The 19,155-nt window shown below is 40.9% G+C and overlaps 1 protein-coding gene and 1 non-coding gene across 2 annotated transcripts; one reads left to right on the top strand and one right to left on the bottom strand.

The window, feature by feature from the left end:
• Positions 1–3,705: 3,705 nt before the first annotated feature.
• TRNAK-CUU (transfer RNA lysine (anticodon CUU)) lies at positions 3,706–3,778 on the bottom strand. The gene has a single exon. It is a non-coding gene; the product is annotated as a tRNA-Lys (tRNA).
• Positions 3,779–3,940: 162 nt separating this feature from the next.
• PSMA3 (proteasome 20S subunit alpha 3) lies at positions 3,941–18,182 on the top strand. Its single transcript, XM_026100023.2, has 11 exons — positions 3,941–4,080; positions 5,177–5,259; positions 6,378–6,501; positions 7,424–7,525; positions 7,659–7,732; positions 8,165–8,237; positions 9,213–9,278; positions 14,225–14,271; positions 17,133–17,200; positions 17,341–17,405; positions 17,994–18,182. Exons 1-11 carry the CDS (start codon positions 4,060–4,062, stop codon positions 18,036–18,038), a joined length of 768 nt encoding a protein of 255 aa, XP_025955808.1. The 5' UTR covers positions 3,941–4,059; the 3' UTR covers positions 18,039–18,182.
• Positions 18,183–19,155: the final 973 nt, after the last annotated feature.

A 19,155-nucleotide genomic window follows, 5' to 3' on the forward strand; every position in this document is an offset into this window, starting at 1 on the left:
TGGTGACCCTGCTGTTGCCTGCTTGTTACTGAGGTTGAAATCCTGCCCGAGGAGGTATTACTTAGCTCAAACTTTGGGGGGGAGTATATAGAAGTTATATATTAAAATTGTTTATATATAAAATTATTGGGGGGTGGAATCTGATAGGTCATGCCTTTTATGGTCAGTTTTCCCATGCTGTCTGCTAACTGCTGTGGATCCTAAAAGACAGTTTTAGAAGTTAAGCATATATTTAAAGAAAGATTCTTGTGGTGAAGCTTAACTCTGGCAGCGTGCTGTAGCATTTAAATAAGCTGCTCACATTTGTCATTCCCTTTCATAAATGCTTTACCTTTGCATGGGGTGTTAGCTGACAAATGGTAGTAGATGCTCCTTTTTTTTTTCTTAATGTTTTAAAATAAAAACCAGGAGTCACTGCTTAAAGTGTTGTACTCTGTCATACCTGAGATTTTGCCAATTGGTTGCAGTGGCCTGATAGCATTAACACAGAGGATTTCTCTCCAGTGGTGTTGACAGATACATTTTTTAATTGTCTTCTTCCTAGTATGTTAGCTTCAAATCAGGTGCTTTGCTGTTACACAGGAAGCACAGAAAAATAAACAACCATAGTTGTGAGCAGTTGTTAATGATTTATGATATTTTATAATCCGTGGATGAGTTTGCTCTTTTAGTGATCCTATCTCATGCCTCAAAGCACGCTGGGCCTGGCCAGTGCCGCCTCTGCGCTGATGCAGTCCAAATGCTCTCTGGGTTTCCAGATGAAACCTTTTGCACAGATTGTGATTACCACCTACAAGACTTTCTCGCGGCAGCTCGAGGACACCAATGGTATGGTGTGATATAGAAACAGGTTCCTCAGCATAGGCTATGATCTCTCTGTCAGGCCCTAGCCTGGACTTGGGAAAATGGATTAAACACTGGAGATAGGTGTATGCCCATTGTGTCTGGTGTTTAGCACTTTTTTAAGTCTGAGGGTTATTCTGTTCTTCCTTGCCTTTGCTCTCTATCTCCTTATGTCATTCTTGACCATTGCTGATGCCACTCACACAGCCTGTTGCAACTCACTTAAGCTCGGCTTCTCTAAGCCTGTGATCCTTTAGTGGTCTAGTATCCTTGAGGATGTCACCAGTGGATTCCTCAAACACCAGCATTCCCCTTGTTCCTCTGTGTGTTCAGGGCCTTCGCTCAAACTGCACTTTATCGTGTTGTCCTTTACCAAACACCAAACCCTTTTTATCTCCCCTACAGCAGGACCGAAGACTACTGTGTTGCGTGCAGGAGTCGGAGTGTCCCTCCCCGCAGGGCCCTGCTGTGCAGTACGCTGCTCTGCTGCAGTACCGCGCCATGAGCCTCCTCCCAAGGCACCCAGGGGCTGGGCAGCAGCCTCGGGAATCCACCTACTTCTGGCGAGACGAGCTGTGAGTGAGGTCTGCCTCTCGTTAGAGGGCTGAATGAGGGAGGAACTAATGAGCCTAATACTTAGCGCGTGAGGGTTGAACAGTCTGGAGCGGTCTTTGGCAAGTGCTTGGGATATCAGCCTTTTCCTGGGTCACTTCAGAAAGTACATATCATTGTAACACTTATGCTTTAGAAAAGCACATGAGTAAGAATACAGTTTTTAGAGACCAGTGTGCTACATCCCTGTTCTTAACTTGTTCCCAGTCTGTGATACGATCACAGACTTGCTAAAAAGAAGCTATTTCATTGCAGGGTGCACAAGCCATCCTTACATCTGGATAGACAACATTCAGGCCCAAGTTCTGTTGCTCGTTTTCGTTTATAATGTGAATAATTGGGATGCAGCTTCATGACATACATTCTGTCTTGGCTCTGTGAGAATTAACCCAGAGCCTATCAAGGCTTGCTCCTGAAGGCAAAGTTTGCCATCAGCCCTAGTGCTGCGGAGCTGGTGAGGGTTACTCATGTCAGTAAATAGTTCTCAGTGCAAAGCACATGCAGGGAAAATGAGATTCCTACACAGTGTGTGTTTGTGGAGTTACAATGATTCAATTTGCCTGAACTGCAGCAGACCGAAGTCAAAGAAATTCAGAATATTCAGACTCATTCTCTTTCCTCGGTGAATGTATTCAGTGGTATTTCTGTACCTGCTGTGCGTGCACGTCCCAAGGAGCTTCGCAAACCCTGCATACGCTGCCACCTCATCTTCGTTCTGCCCACTCCACTTTTCTCTTGTAGCATTTCTGCATCAGTGAACAACTCCAACTGCTGCTTCAAACAGCACAACTAGAAATTTTAAGTTCTATGTTACCAGCAAGTTTAAAACCAGAGTCCCATGACCCACTAAGGATAGAAACAGGATTTTTATGTCACTGAAGGGGTCAGGAAAGACTGTTCTCCACTTTTCAGAACTACCAGCCCTGTACAGCCCTTAGAGATCACAACTTAAATGTTTTATCATATAGAGAAGGATTTAGCTCTTTTTTTTTCAGCATAAATGTTATGGTTCTTCCCTCCTTGATGTGACAGGAATCCATGGATCCTCAGGGCAGAAAAATTCGGAGTGGTACTCAAATGTTTTAGCAGGGAAGACAGTAATGGAAATAAACTGCTAGAGTAAATGGAGTTTTTTTCTCTGAAATTCTCAGATCTTGACTGGATGCTTTGCTTTAGCCAAGCAAATAACTAGAGGCAAGTCACTTTGACTGCGGTGAGGAGGTGACGGGGCCTCCTGAGCGGGAGCTGACCCCGAACCTGGGCTGCTGCAGCCGGATGAGGCTGAGCGGTGGGCGAGGATCCTGCTCAGCAGAGCATCTGGCACCCAAGAACTGTACCATCCCCATCCGACGTCTCTTGGATCGTGTATTTTGGCACCTGTGCGTAGGTCTGAGGAGAAGAGAGAGGCCTGGAAAGAGAAGCAGGGCTCGTTGGGCTGGTGGGAGAGATCCGGTCTGCGATGGGAGGTTGGGTCAGGTGAGATTTGGGGGCAGTTGGTTGCTTGAAGGACCTGGGCAAGGTTGGAAAGACTTCAAAGCTGGGAGCGCTGTTGGCCGAGGCCATGGAGCGATTGCCCTGCTGGTCCTCTTAATCTGCAGTGGTATTTGGCAGTACTTTTTTTGGCATAAATGTTTCAAAATATTCCCAAGCACAGTCTCTTAAACCCTACAGACCCCTTACCCAAAAGATTTAATGTACAGAGGTACTTGACAGTATATTCTTTTGGTATAAATGTCTCGAAATATTCCCCAGCACGGCCCATCACTGGCCGCTGTGTGTCTGTGCTGAGTTTGTGGAGCCGTGGGAGCGTCCAGCACCGCTCTCTCGCAGGACTGACTTTAACAGCATCCCCCAAATCCACTTTCCAAGTAATACAGCATTTATTACGATCGCTGCCAGACTTCTGTACGGTTTGACCGCACCGGACACGCTCGCTTTCCAAGCTACTTGGCCTGCTCCAATCCTGCCGCAGCAGGGGTGAAACGAGCTCCTGGGTGGTGCTGGAGGTGCCCCAGCAGCCCGGTTCCCGGGCGGATTCATGGGTCTCCAGGCCAGGCCTTTCCCCAAAACAGCCTCTGCAAAAAAGGTGCAGAAGAGCACTGGGGTGCAGGCGGATGAGGGGATCACGTAGCGGGGCCCCGGTGGGAGCCGTCTGAGCGGCCACCTCGCACACCGGCAGGCGAAAAGGGCAGGGAGGCCCCCGGATTTACCGGGGCGAAGCCCTCTGGGCAGCTAGGGCAAAAACACTCACGCCCAACGTGGGGCTCGAACCCACGACCCTGGGATTAAGAGTCCCATGCTCTACCGACTGAGCTAGCCGGGCGCCGCAATTCACGGTTCCCGCCGCGCACCCTTGGCGAGTCAACGAGCGTGTGCGTGCCGAGCGACCTGACGTCACCACGCACCTGTGGCTCCTCCCCCGGAGTCCCGCCCCGCCTGCGCTGGCCCACTCCGGGAAGGGAGGAGAATTGAGCCCCTCTCTGGGCGAGCGCTGATTGGCCGGCGCGCCGGCCAGTGGGAGCGCGCGTTGTTGGGCCGTGGGGAGCGTGAGTGAGCCGGGGGCGGGAGGGGGCCCCGTCGGGCTGGACCGAGCGCGCTGCCGCCATGAGCTCCATCGGCACCGGGGTGAGTGCGGGCTGCGCCGGGCCGGATCGCGCCGCGCCGCCCCCTCGGGCCGCGCCGCGCCGCTTTGCCGGCGGCGGCGGGCGGGGGAGGGGGGCAGGGCGAGCAGGCCGCCCCCTCGGCCGCCCCTGGGCAAGGCCGCCGCCGCCGCGGCCTGTCACTGCCCGCGCGGCCGCCGCGGGCCCACGGCGCTGCCGCCGCCGCTGCTGAGTCACTGCGGCCCGTTAGGCCGCGGAAACCGAAAGCGCGAGGCGGGGGGAGGAGCCGCAGGGGGGGCGGGGCGAGCCCGCTCGGGGCCCGGCCCTGCTCGGCGCCCGCCCGGCGGGGCGGGGCGGGGGCGGAGGCGGCTCGGGGCCGCGCGGGGGGCTGCCGGCAGGTGTCATCGGCGGCTGGGGGCTGCTCAGGATGCTGTTCCCGGCCAGGAGAGCCGCGGAGTCCGGGGCTCCTGGCGCTCCCCAGGAAGGGTGCGGGCTGGTCGGGGGTCCTCCGTGAGCGAAGGGGCTGCGCGTTTGGCTTCGGTTAAGTTTTCATGGCTCCTTCAGAAGGAGGCAGCGAGGTCCCGTGGCCCATTACCTGTGGTCAGGGCCACGGCTCTGCCCTCATACGGTGCTTGGGTATTAGGGACTGAGCCTGCCTTTGTGGGCACGCACGTTTCGATACGTCGCATGCTTCTTCAGCGTTTCAAATACATGCTTCAAATACATATCTACCGATTTTTTTTCAAAAGTTAGCAAAAACTTTTGAATCCTTAAAAAGGCATTCAGAAAGATCCCATAGATGATAAGTGTTGCACAATATACTCTGATTTCAGAACTGCAAGATGTCTGGATTGACAGGACTTGAAGTATGAGTGTATCTAGGACTGATGCAATGACTTTTTATAGTTATCAGCCAGGATTTGCTTGTTGCTGTTCATGCATCTTACATAAGGGAACAGCCTGCTTATGGTACTTAATGCACACTGATGTGATGCAAGTGACAGTCTTGCATTTTTAAATAAATAGACCTATTCTGAAAAGACTTGCACTGAAAAAAAGGCATTAAAAAAATCTGGGATGGAATGCTTTTTTGTCGAGTAGTGTGGTTTTTTTTTTTTCAGTACGACCTGTCAGCTTCCACATTTTCTCCAGATGGCAGAGTATTTCAAGTTGAATATGCTATGAAAGCTGTGGAGAACAGTAGGTAAGATACAAATATCTTTATCTGTTTGTTAGTTGGCATTTTTTTAAAACAAACAAACAAATATGATAGCTTTGCAGATAAAATTATATTATCAAGACAAATTATGAGCAGCTCTGTCCCAGTCCTCATTTTGGGAGGTTTCAGATGAAATCTAAAAGGAGTACAATCACTTCTGTTTGTTCTGCAGCGTGGCAGAAACAGAGATGATGTTGTGGAGAATACAAAGGAAGGCAGTAAACTTACTCATGTGTTTTAAGGGCAATAAAATCCTATGCTTCAGGGCAAAATTAGATTGCAAGACTCATTAGTATATGTAAGGTGCCTAGCTATTATGGTAATAGAACTGTGGAAGTACCTAAAAGCCCATTTTATGGATCTGATTTGAGGCACTGAAAAACTGTGACTTGCTCAAGGCCTCATAAATGTATAGTAACGTCATTTGGCTGCTCCCAGTTTTTCGAGGAATGCATGTCATGCTAAAGCAATAATGTCGGCGTCTTACAAATATGTGTCTTCCTTCAGGCAAAGGAAAGTTGTAAGGCAAAAATCCCAACAGAGCTTGCTAGTGGTGAAAGTGAGATTGGTTAGCAGGGCGTGGACAGGGTCAGCCCAGGTGTCTGGTCACAGGGCATGCTGCCTAGTAAGGATTAGTGAAAGTATTTTGTGTTGGGTACAGCCTGTGTCATATTTGGTAATTTATGCTTGATCATGCCTTCTTGGAGAGTTAGTGAGAGACTGTCACATCTCCTAGATCCCCAATTTACCAAAGAGGAGAGATTAAACAGTCACTTGTTTTCATATTAGTATTGTACAGCATGTGCTTGTCCAAACAGTGCTACTACTGCATGTCATCCTGTTCAAAATTATTTGGATAGGGCCTTGGCAGTCCCCTCCTTACTCCCTTACCTTCACGTAAGAAAATTTTTGTAGGTTTAGTGAGCGTCTTCCCCCACCCCTCTTAAGTGTTAAAATGGTGTCCTGCATAGCTCATACCATGGATCTACTTCTGTGGAAACTATATCATTATTCTTAGTGTTTTGTTAATTCTCTGTTATTTTGACCTTCCAAATTCATTGCACTTCTGTGTAAGTGAGACTTGCATTTATCTTGTTTTTCAGTACAGCAATTGGGATAAGGTGTAAAGATGGAGTTGTCTTTGGAGTAGAAAAACTAGTTCTGTCCAAGCTCTATGAAGAGGGTTCCAATAAACGTCTCTTTAATGTTGATCGACATGTTGGAATGGTGAGGCGCTATTTAACTTTAATTTTTCACAAAGGGAGATTTTCCCCAAAGTAGATGTATATGGCTCAGAGAATCAATAGTAAATAGATGAAGTAACTTAAAATTTTCTGTGCACATAGTCAGAAATGCCAATGGATTTTTAGCCTGTTTTCTGTAATTCATTCTTGGTTGCCTGTGCATGTACACTTACTTAGATAGAAGTAAGATATGAATTTAAAATAGAAGATAGGTACATATTTTGAGGCCGTTCTAAATTTCTTTGAAGTAGTGCCTGTATTCCTATTCAATTTCGAACAAGTGTTAAAGTTGTCTTTTGTTACTCAGTGAACAAATAAGGCTTGTTAAGAAGCATAACGCACTCATGCCTATCACTTACGTACAAGATTCTCTTCTCCATCTTGGTGGTGTGGGAGTCAACTGAATTCCATAAAGGCTGCCATGTAGATCGTATAGATTACTGGCTAACCTATAATAGTTGTGTCAGCATAAATAGTGGTTACTGTGTGAGAGAAATGCCTGAAACTATACCTATTTGTTACATCACCGGTATCAGGAAGAGAGCTAGGTTTGCTTCTAACCCCCCCAAAATCATACAAAACAGAAAAGGAATGATACATTGCTATGGTTATCTTCTTTCATATTGTTGATGTTAATGTAGTGTAGGGGTAAATTGTAAACACTATTTAACATGAAGAAAACTTCACTTATGTATTAGCACAGTATAGAATTTTTCGTTAGAAAAATCAGTATCTCATTGATACATTTTAAGCTTGTTAGGTGGAAAGCTTGACTGGATTTATCTGTAATAGTACTTAGCATTCACTAAGAATCTTAAGTCATGTAATTAGACTTTTGTCCATTCACCTTATTAAGAATGTCTTACGAGACTGTTTTGAGCAGCTGATGATAATTGTCATTTCAGGCGGTAGCAGGACTTCTGGCAGATGCTCGTTCTTTGGCAGACATAGCTAGAGAAGAAGCTTCTAACTTTAGGTCTAACTATGGCTATGATATTCCATTGAAGGTAAGAAAGTGGCATGGTCCATTTGGTTTATTGGCTTTCTTAACCTGAACAGGGAGAACTGTGCTCTATTACTTGAGGCTTGCTTATTTCTGCAGATGAAGCTTCCTAATTTCTTTTTTCTTTTTCCACTTAGCATCTTGCAGACAGAGTGGCCATGTATGTGCATGCGTACACACTATACAGTGCTGTCAGACCTTTTGGTTGCAGGTAAGTCTTTCAAATATATATTTATCTGTAAAGATCTTTTGTTTCACAACTGATGTAACTATTTAAGTTAGCTGAGGTTCTTTTTTTAAACCTGGAATTAGTAACTTAGAAGTCATGTTGTAAACAGCTTTCTTTTTTTTGGGGTGGGGGATGGATTTTGCAGATAACTGTAGGTGAAGAATTCACACTTGCTAAACTGTTGAGAGCTGCTGTCAAGCTGCTGTCTAGTTGTAGCTGCCAGTAAGATTTTACTGGATCTTCAGCGTGGCGGGAGTCAGGATAATACTAAAATGTAAAATGAATCGCTTAATAGAATGTAGGAGATAGTCATTTTGCTCCAGGAAGAATGTAGGAAACTTAGTCCTGTGTAGTCTTTTTAATACCTTTTGCGTTGGGAGAACAAATGCTTCTAACTTCACTTTTCTTATCCAGTTTCATGTTAGGGTCTTACGATAAAGATGATGGTGCACAACTGTACATGATTGATCCATCAGGTGTTTCATACGTGAGTGTTTTAAAATATTTCCATCTTGGCATAAGTTCCTCTTTTAAAAGTTCCTAATTAGGAAATAGTAAGTGCTGTTCCAGGAGATCTGCTAATATTCACTTTAAGCAGTGATCTTGTCAGGAAAAAAATTAAAACAAAGCTGTTTTTTGCTCATCTTCATGTCTTTATTGAACGCACATATTGTGTATTTCTTGGAACAAGTACAGTCTTTGTGAAACTTGTTTTATATCCCATCTAGTAGAAATTGAGGAGTTCCACCTGGTTCGCTCTAATCATGAGTACCATACACTGCCCAAAAGGTGGTGCGTGTATTGTAGTCATACCCCATTCGAAAAATACTTCTGATAAGGGAGAGGGCTGCTAGCTTGACACTGGCTTCTAACAGCAAGTCAAATCAAAATAGATAGCACTAACAATGATTAACAAAATTAACTATCTGTTTTTAGCTGTGTGTAATGCACAGGATGATACACACTCGTACCCTTCCACTTTTTCCATTTTCTTTCAGTATATCTAGTATTGTAGTTGAAGCTGAAGTTGAAAGAAATGAAGTTAATTTTCCTGTGTTTATACTTTTAAAATACCATCATTTAGGGGTGTGTGGGGGGTTCTTTCTTTTGTTCTTGTAGAACTTCTGTCATTCTAGCTTGCTTTTCTAGTTACTATAAATAAAAAAATACTTATTCATTGCAAAAAGTTGAGCAGACATGTTTCTGTCCAGAGAACTTGCTGAACACTTCTCTTCTGTATGAAAAGTGTTAGTACTTAATCTAGTAATTGGATTCCGTCCTGAGCAATTCAGGAGCCTTACCTGAGAAATACTTTCTTATGCTTGTTAGACTACAGACAAGTACCAAGGTTTACTGTATATTAGTCATCTTATTACAGGGTGGGAAGGTACAGTAAGAATGCTGGAGGGCTTAGTATTTAACAAAGTTTGTTTCCCCACGCCCTTCTTTCTTTTTCTTTTAGGGTTATTGGGGCTGTGCCATTGGTAAAGCCAGGCAGGCTGCAAAAACGGAGATTGAAAAGCTTCAGGTAGGATGTTAAAGTTTTGTTTTGCCATTTCAGGATGGATATTCCTAACTTATATTGGAACCTATTGAATGCCTAAAATATATAAAATACCAGAGAAGCAGATTAAGTATTTCCTTTGTACATTTTTGAAGATGTTGTAGCCTCTATAATAGCAATATTTCTCAAGCCTTGCCCTGGGGGAACAGGAACTCGATAGGGAGTGCACACTTTTAAAATGGGGAGCATAAGCATACGCTCCCATGTGTGCCAGCAAGCAAAATATCTGAATGAATATAAACATATAACTAAGGTTTTTTTTATTTAGCTGTGAATGAAAACCTTAGGGCAGCATTGTGCAGGGTGGTATATCTATTTTTTTTCCCAAAGGTTTTAGATGATCCTTTTGTTTAAAAGTTGAAAAGTGATGATCTTGTTAAGGAGAATGAGTGGAACTGCAGAATACTGAGTGATCGCTGGAATATTATGACTTTGAAAATATTAATGGAGAAAAATAAAATCTTTGCCAGGTAAGACAGTATTTCCCAGCTGCCTAGTGTTGAGGTATTGCCTCTTTTTCAAAAAAATCTGTGTAAAGAGCTTGTTGTTGCTAACTGACTCTAAACATACGGTTTCAAAATATTTTTACATGTCTGATGAAAAGGACTTTAGTGTTGTGAACTTCAGTGACTACATTAATTGCAACAGGAAAAACATCTTGTAAATCCTGTAGGTGAGGTGACATGGATTTAAAATCATCACTTGTGAAACAAGTAATGCTGTAAAATACCTATACAGAAGAAAATATTTTGAGGAATATTAAAACCTTGTATATTTTTGTTTGTTAACTTTGGCTACATCAAAGTAGCTACAATTTCTAAGGACATCTCAGAACAGTTTTCTTTTTTAATAGCAAAAGTTTCTTTTCCTCTACACTTGAAGCCACTATCATTTTCACGTAGTACATTTAATGTGTTTCCTTTTGTCTTTCCCCAGAACAGGCATTTCTTAGGCAAAAAAAAAAAAACAAAAACAAAAAAACCCCATTCATTGCAGTGTTTAAGGAAATACCTTTTTTTTAAGGACTTGGAAAATTAAAGTCTTCCTGGGGGGGGGGGGGGGGGGGAAGAGGTCAGTGAGTAGTATAAATGTCTTGCATGCTTCTGAATACCTCAAAATGTACCACATGTTACTGAGAGACATGTAAAAGGGTTTGTAACTTGCAAACCACGAATCTTTTGGAAGAAACTCATGAGGCAGTACTGGGTTTGCTGAGAAGCTAGAACTCAGTGGAATTTTGTTTTGGGAATTAATATTGCAAGTAACTGTCCTGCAAAGTAGTTAATTACATACAATAAATGATTCATTTAATTTTGACTGGATTCACTTTGAAGTAGAAATACAAAGTTGCCTCAGGACAAATGAAGCAACTTGTGAGTTTTGTCTCGCCCCCCTTTTTAATGACTGAGCAGATGAGGAATTTAGAAAATCAGTAGAAAACATTGCAGCTTTGCATCTGTGTATTTTTGGAAAAAGGCCCCTAAAACCAAGTACCTCAAGCACGCAGGTGACAAGTATGAGCTTAAATTCATTATGAATGAGTGCAACTATATGGCATATCATCATCTGAACAAAAGAACTGTCTTTGTTCAGGATTTCCTGTTTGCACAATACTGTAATTAAATGATTGTTAACAAGTGTTAAAAAAAAATTCCAAGAGTGCTGTTTAGTTTTCCTTGCTGTTTTTTTTGTTGTTGTTTGTTTGTTTTTGAGTTCTGTGCCCTTCCTGTGTTGGTAGGAAGGTAGATTATCATCATACAGTCATCTGCCTGCCTTTAAACAGATGAGCTATGGGAAAATTTATCTTTACCTCCCCTTTGAACTCTAGTGTGACTAGTTACTTAAGACTGTTGACTTTAAATGATTACGTATTTTTAATATATTAAGATATAAAATGTTGCAGTACTTTAAGTGAGAATATAAGTGATGCATTATGGTACTTACAATCCTTACCATTAAAATGCATCTTTATTGCTTACAATTTTGAGGCTTAAGTAAATGAGGTGCACACAGAGAAATCGTTTTGTAGCCTTTGAATGAGCATTCAAGCAGTTGACTGTGTAAAAACTGGTCTGCAGAGAGAAGACTGTACTGAAATGTATTGAACTGTATCCTAAGCTGACTTAGAACTATGTTAGAATCCTAAAAGACTTCTGTCCTTCTCTTGTGTTTCTTTTAATACCTGAAACCCTTGGAATTGGAGACACTTAAAAGAGGAGAACCCTTCTCCTGATCTGTTGCATGTAATGCTTAATTTACGTTCTGCTTGCATCTTATATATGGCTTCAGTCTGCAAAGGTACCACATGGCAGTTGTTCGCTGAAATGTTCAGAGTTTATTTGGTTGTTTGTTGTACTTCAGAAAACAGTCTGTTTATGGTGGTTTTGCATCATAATTGAACAATTACAGGAACAATTAAAATGTTCTTAATTTAATTCAGTTCAGTTTTAAACCCAGTAAGATGCTTGTATGTTAAATTATAAATAGGAAGCCTATGTGATCATCTGATCTTGACACGAATCATGGCATCTGAGAAATCATAATTTCAATTTTGATGTGTGGAAATAGGCAGAAAGATTTGATACATTGCGTAATATATAATTTACAAAAATTTCGTGTTTTTTCTGCAGTGCTGAGATTTTTCAAAAAAGTTCTACTTTACTGCTTGATTCTTGTACAGCTAATAAATATATGCATTATTTGATCTTCACGGTACAGCCTGTAACACTAAGTACATGGGAACAGTGGTGTACTATGTGGCATAACTACATTTATTTAATGGCTTGTTTGCAGAATGTCTTCAATAATGCATATGCTCTTGTCACAGCAATGTGAAGTGAGTGCAGTCTTGCATGCAGATGCTTTTTGCTAACAGTGGATTGACAGGTTTCCAGATTGGAGTTCATTTTGATAAGATGAATTCGTGATTAAAAGTCATAACTGAAATGGGAAAGAGATAAAACTACAAAAACTTGTGTGGGGGGTGATAATGGCCTGCAGTAGCCTATTAATTAAAACTTGTCCCAATAAAAGAGATGACTACAGATGGAAAACGGAGGCAAGCAAGCAATCACGGCTTTATCTGCTCTGCAGTACCTGTAAGGCAGGTTTACTGAATCTAGGAGAGGACATAGCATGTGAAACCCTTGTACGTAGCTTAAAGTGCAAGCAGGAAACACTGCATTGATAACATCAGTTGTAGTTATGCAAGAGTGTGAGGGAAACTTTGTAGTTACATGCATAGTACTTTGGTCTTTCAGTCTCTTCTGTAGTGCTTCTCATGCAGCGTGGATGCTGTTAATCACATTTCTCTTGAGATATGGACACAACTGTAATTAATTTCTGGGGTGATGAGTGCTGTAATGGTTTGTCTGCAGAATTAACGTATCTGAGACGGGAAAGGATGCTGGCAAAAGATAACTTCATGCCGAAGTTTTTTGGCCTATAAACATGCATGGCAGCTATAGACCTTCAGGTCTTGCAGTTTCACTACTAACTCTCTGTGCATAAATACACACAGTAATTTAAATACTTGTGTGTTAGTCCAGTTATGTTTGTGTACAGCTGTCAGTGCTGTGTTATGGATTGAGGGTCACAAATGTAAGTGCTGAGGCAATAGGTCTTTGTCTGTTTAGGAGATTTCTTGGAGTGGAACTGTGATGGTATGTTTATGTAATCAGGCACATTTGTTTTTCTCTGGTCCATCGCTTCCAAGTGCAGGCTTTATCCCAGAACAGGCTGTGGCACAAAACAGGAACAAAGAGTTATTGCCTTGTGAATTCTTCACCGCTGTCTCAAAACTAGTAGCTTCTATACTACAGCTTTGAAAACATTTTGCAAATCTGAGAGAGATGGTAAACTATACATAACTAATGGGTTATGTTCAGACTTCAGGATAAAGAATATGAAAAGAAAGATGGTAACTTATTTTGAAATTGAAAATCATTTTACACTAGGGAAAGTTGCACTAAAATGTGTAATGTATTGGACTGTATTTTGTGATTAATGTCCTGTTAGTTTCAGTAAATAATGACAGGTACACTTCTGAGTGCAGTATCAAAGGCTGATGTTCATCTGATTTGTACAGGTGAAACCTTGAGAAAGGACACAAGACTAATTTTGTTTCAACCCTGCAGTGATGAAATGTAGTAGGATATATAAGTTCTTCCTAGCTCAAAAGAGTTGACTGGCAAGAGATCTGACTTACAAAGTAGGAGTTTATTATATCATGGAAATTGGCATTTAATCTTACAATGTTGTCATTATTTAGTATGAGACTTTTGCTTAACTGTGATTAAAATGTCAGAAGACTCTGAAATAACAGTGATAAAACACAAAACGAGATACTAGTACCTTGTTCAGCCATGCAGTCTGTTGTTAACATCTAAGTAGTACTCTGCCCTTGGGGCTTCACTTAAAAATCAAAATTAAAAAAAAAATCAAAAGTCAAAATTACCAACCAATAAAATGTTGGTAAGGCTTGAAGTGTTACTATGCTACCTAGAAAGTATATAAATATTATACATGAAAATATGATGCCCCACTATACTGTGCAGGTGGTTATTTTAGGTCAGTTTGTCATAAAGCATCTAAGAACAAGTCAAGCTTCTAAGATGCTTAGATTATTTGTTCAGCTTTAAGCATCCAAGCAGTGGAGTGCTTTAAACGGGAGAGTTTCAGCATAACCATTTTTTCACATAGACATTCACTTGTGAAGTCCTTCACTGGAAGGATGACTTGCATGTTGCAGGCTGAACAAAAGTGAAAGACAAGATGCATTTGGTTCTACTCATAGCTATTCGTCAGTACTGAACAGCAAGTTCCTTAGGTGTGTGAATAAGACTCATGTTCTGGCCTTGGGGAAATGGAAGATGCTACATGCTCTTAAGCTGTATGTTTTTCATCTACAGATGAAGGAAATGACCTGCCGTGATGTTGTTAAAGAGGTTGCAAAAATGTAAGTCTCCTACTTTTTTTTTTTTCCCTCCTCCCCAACTCAACAAAAATTCTTATTAGTGAGCTTGCCATGCTTTCAAACTGAAGCCATTCCTTTTAAATTGGGTACCAGGTTTTACTTTTGCTAGACTGGTGCCTGTGCCAAGTGTAGTATGTTCTGCTATTAGTATTTATCCTCTTCGTGTGTGATATGCTACTCAATACTCAAAAATGCCAAAGAAAAAAAATACTCACTTTAATCTTATCTGCTACTTGTTATAGGTGCAATTTGTAGCAAGTAGTGGATTAAAGTTTAAACTGGATATAATCACTGATTTTAAAATATCACAGAACAGTTGGAGTTGGAAGGGACTCCTGGAGATCATCTGGTCCAACCCCACTGCTCAAGCAGGCTCAGCTAGAGCAGGTTGCCCAGGACCACGTCGAGTTGGATTTTGAATGTCTCCAAGCATGGAGACTCCTCAAGCTCCCTTGGCAGCCTGTTCCAGTGCTCAGTCACCCTCACAGTGAAGAAGTGTTTTCTTATGTTCAGATACAATTTCCTGTGTCTCACTGTGTGCCCACTGCCTCTTGTCTTGTCATTGGCTACAACTAAGAAGAGTCTGGCCCTGTCCTTTTGATGCTCTTCTACTGGATAGTTATGCACATGGATGTGATAAGAATTGACACCCCCCCCCCCCCCCAAGCTTTCTCTTCTCCAGGCAAAACAGTCCCAACTTTCTCAGCTCCTCATATGAGAGATGCTCCAGTCTCTTAATCATCTTCATGGCCCTTTGCTGGACTGCTCTAATATGTCCACGTCTCTCTTGTACTGGGGAGTGCAGAATTGGACACAGCAGTCCAGATGTGGCCTCACTAGTGCTGAGTAGAAGAGACGGATCACCTCCTTCGACTCACTGACAATACTCCTCCTACTTACATAAACCAGGTGACAGAAGCTCCTTGGTGTCCTGACCCTTAAGTAGGAGAGGTACACTTCATTATGGAGACTGAACAATGAACTAATGTTTCAGACATTAACCAGCAGTCCACAAATGAAGCTGAGGTCCTTGATCTGTCCTATCTTTTTGCCTAAAAAGCAAGAAGTGCTTAGGAAAGAAGCAATGTATAACTTTGTGCTTAAAACTGATTACAGGATGTAGCCGATTTTGTTTAAATGATTAAGCTTGGTACCACATGAATTTATTGGAAATATTCAATTTGAACAGGAATTGGCCAGTAGTAACTTATCTTGAAACTATCCTAAGACTTTGTGTATTCATATCATTCCAAACAAATACAAGTAGCCTTTCAAGCTCCTACAACACTTAATTTTCATGTTTTCTGGGACATGTCCTATGCTTGTCACAAATTTAATCTGTAGCTGCAAAATTGTAATCTCCAACATTTTATGGCTATTGCTTAAAAAATTATAAAGAAATACTAAATACACTTCTATCGTCGATGTTGCGGTGTGAGAGTTTATTTTGGAGTTTGTGGCTAAGGCTGTCATGACAGCAGCTAAAGGAAAGAATTTGTTGGATCTCTGGCCTTCAGATGTCAGAAGGACCTCAAAGCAGTTCTGAAACAGTAAAAAATAAAGCACAGATTTTCAAATGATCCAGAGACTTTGTTCTTTAATTCTACCTTGGCTGGGAATTTAACAGCAACTCTAGATGTAGTTTGTTTTTCAGCTCTCCAGTAGCATTTAGCAAGATAGTGTAGAAAGACTTAATCATTTCATAGCCTAAAACACTTTTCAGGGTATAGAATAATAGTTTCTTCAAGAGCTTGTAATGAAATACAATGAGTTTCAAAAAGCTTGTCACCAGCTGAACACATAAGAAAGGCCTATAGATGGACTTAGGTACTGATCAGTAAGTCCAGTCTCTAGTGGTGACAGAAGGGTGTAAGAATAAGGTAAGCATATAGTGATACTGCCCTGCAATACCAGTGTTAACTTTTTTCTCTGTTTATATATTTTATATATGTTTCACAATACTCTTACGAAACTTTAATGGAAGCACTTAGTTTGGTGCTGAAGATAGCCTGCCTTCCTCCACTGTCTCCCAGCTTTTTACATAGGTTTGGAATAGAGGGTATCTTTCAGCTTTTGTTTTAATGCTCTGTGAAACAAACTAAGGAGTACAACCTTCTGAACAAGTGAAACCAAAAGTTACGGTTAAGGTGCGCGATTGTTTTGATTGCCTGTTTGAACTCGGTGGTGTTGCAGGCTGAGATTTTATTGTCCATTCATGTGCCACTGAGGACTTGTGTAACCTTTTTACCTCACAGACTAAGGGCTGATTTCACTAGCGTGGATGGTACTGCATATGCTGTTGTACCACTTCAGTTTAAATTCTGATTATCATGTTTGCCTTAAAAGTGGCAGTCAGTATGGAAATGTATGTACAGGCCTTTAATTTGTCATGCAAGATATTGTGACTTCGGCTATACTGGGATTTAGTCTTAAATGTAAACTGAAATGAAATTTACTGGAGAAATACAGGACGTGTCTCATTAAGCTAGCAAAAGCAGGCAATGACGACAGCCTTGGTCAGTGCTTAAGTTCTGCAGTATTTAAGCTCTGAACAATGTATGTTTTAAGGGTGCTGTATTTCTAACTATGATAAATTGAGCATCTGGACTAGATAAGTAGTTTGTATCTTAGTTGTAATCATTTAATGTATTTTTATGTTAGTAATTAGGGCTGGAAGTTTCTCTGGTATTTTTGTTTGTCTACATAGGGGAAAAAGCATGGGGAGAGCTTCGATTGACTGTAAGAAGCATATTTTAGTAGAAGAAGAAATCCATAAAGGGAGGAAAGTATATTCAGCCTATTGATCAATCTGTTCTAATCTATACTCTCTTTGTTCTTTCCAGAATCTACATAGTTCATGATGAAGTAAAGGATAAAGCTTTTGAATTGGAACTCAGCTGGGTTGGAGAAAGTAATGCATTTTTATGGTTTCTATAAACACTATAGAAGATTTCTAAGCTTCTGTAGCTGAACATTGTTTCTAACTTTACCCTGCATGTCAAGGTGTTCATGTGAATTCTACCTAAGATGTACTCTTTCTTTTATTGGCAGTAACCAATGGAAAACATGAAATTGTTCCCAAAGATATCAGGGAAGAAGCAGAAAAATATGCCAAGGTAAGGTCCAACTTTTTTTGGAGTCGTCGCAGCATTATACTTGACAAACAAGTCCAGAATAGAATGAATTAACTGATAGTTAAGCTTCTAGTGTCGTGATGACTGAGAAGTGTATAGCTACAGCAAAAAATCACTTAACTGTTAGCTGAAATTATTCTGAAGGGGGAATAGTGAAATTACTGTTTAATCCTGGGATAGCTCTTATTTTCAAAAACAGGGCAATTCAACAGGCTGGCACAGGTGGCATGTTTCTCCTTCAAAACTAAATGTATTAAACTTTCAACAATGGTATAAGTGAGTAGGAGAGGTGGTAAGTCATATTGACTACAACTACTTTTAAAGATAACCAGCTACAAAAAACTTAAACATTCCCAAAGTTTAACAGATTTCCACTCGTTCCATAAGTAATGATGGTACCAAGTTTTACCTGCCTAAAGATATGAACAAACTGACAAGATTATGAACAAACTGACAAGATTATAAAACTCTACAGCAAAACTCTTTGCTTATTGTAGGCTGACTTATAAAACAACTGTTAAACCAGAACTAGGGTGTTTGTGTTCACTAAACTTTTTTTTTTTTAAATAGGAATCTTTGAAAGAGGAGGATGAATCAGATGATGACAATATGTAACATATTGTTACTTCAAGACAAGTTCAACTTTTCTTAACTTAGTACAGGTTTGTTTATAATGTAATAACCATGGGATGCCATTATGTACTTGCTGGAAGATACTGAGTGACCAACTTGCACTAATAAATTTTCCATTTTACTGTCTATGTTAACTTTTATTTCAAAATAGTATAAGTTGACATTATGGAGAAGCAACCGTACTACAAGAGTTAGTCAATCTGTGTCAAGAAGGAAAAATTTTGTTTATCAGGCTGGTGTTACTTCCTCTTACTATACTGCTATCTTTGAGCCAGGCTAGGCAGAGAAAAAAGCTCTGCCTAGGAATGTGCCAAGAATAGTCTCTCTCTCATATTCTATAGTTTTAATATTAAAAACTAGTACTTGACTACTCCCTAAATAACCAGTATTGACTTGCAATTCAGACAGCTATAGTCTACCTGTGGTGGCTCATGGCGGGGGGGAAGATGAGAACATACCTGTCTGTCAAACAGTTGGTTACAGGTTTAGGTGATGTATGCAGCTAACAAGTGCAAATAGCCAATGTTCAGGAAAAGGAATTTTGATCTAATGTATTAAGTCTAGGCTTATCTGAGGAATAGGAGAAACTTATCTGAGGAATAGGAGAAACTAAAAGTTCAAGTTTAATTCTGTTTAAAATAGTGCTTTTTGTAAGTTCTAAAGATGTGAGATCTATTAAGCTAAGTAACTGGAATTAATGCTTAAAGAGGTAAACTAGTCTTGTTTTAAACAGCCTTATTCAGCTAGAGTTTCTCAAATCAATTTTGAATCAACTTTGTCAATTGTGTGACCTTCCCAGGCATTGAAAATGAGCTTTGCTGCTTTTCCGCTTCCTAGGAAAAAAAGACTGTGCCTATTTTAGTCGCTTCAAAGCCTTGAAAGACAAGGTAACAAACTGTTCTATTACCTTAAAATTCAATTAAAATGCAAGTCTTGTTTGTCCATGCAATTAAATTCCAATAGTCATCTTAAGTTTAAAATGCATGCTTCTCTTACAAATCAAACTCCTCAGCTTGAGTACAACATATGTTAACAATGACCAGCCCTTAAAACAAACGCTTTCCCTTATAGAACTTTTTTCTTTAGAAAAACCCTAAAT

This window comes from Dromaius novaehollandiae, chromosome 5 (genome assembly GCF_036370855.1).
Source record: "Dromaius novaehollandiae isolate bDroNov1 chromosome 5, bDroNov1.hap1, whole genome shotgun sequence".
Taxonomy (NCBI): Eukaryota; Metazoa; Chordata; class Aves; order Casuariiformes; family Dromaiidae; genus Dromaius; species Dromaius novaehollandiae.

Bases quoted from the DNA above. Each gene is read 5' to 3' on its own strand.
- PSMA3 (XM_026100023.2), top strand. From the start codon at position 4,060: ATGAGCTCCATCGGCACCGGG. The intron at 6,502-7,423 runs GTGAGGCGCTAT...TTGTCATTTCAG, and splicing joins TTGATCGACATGTTGGAATG to GCGGTAGCAGGACTTCTGGC. The intron at 8,238-9,212 runs GTGAGTGTTTTA...TTTTTCTTTTAG, and splicing joins ATCCATCAGGTGTTTCATAC to GGTTATTGGGGCTGTGCCAT.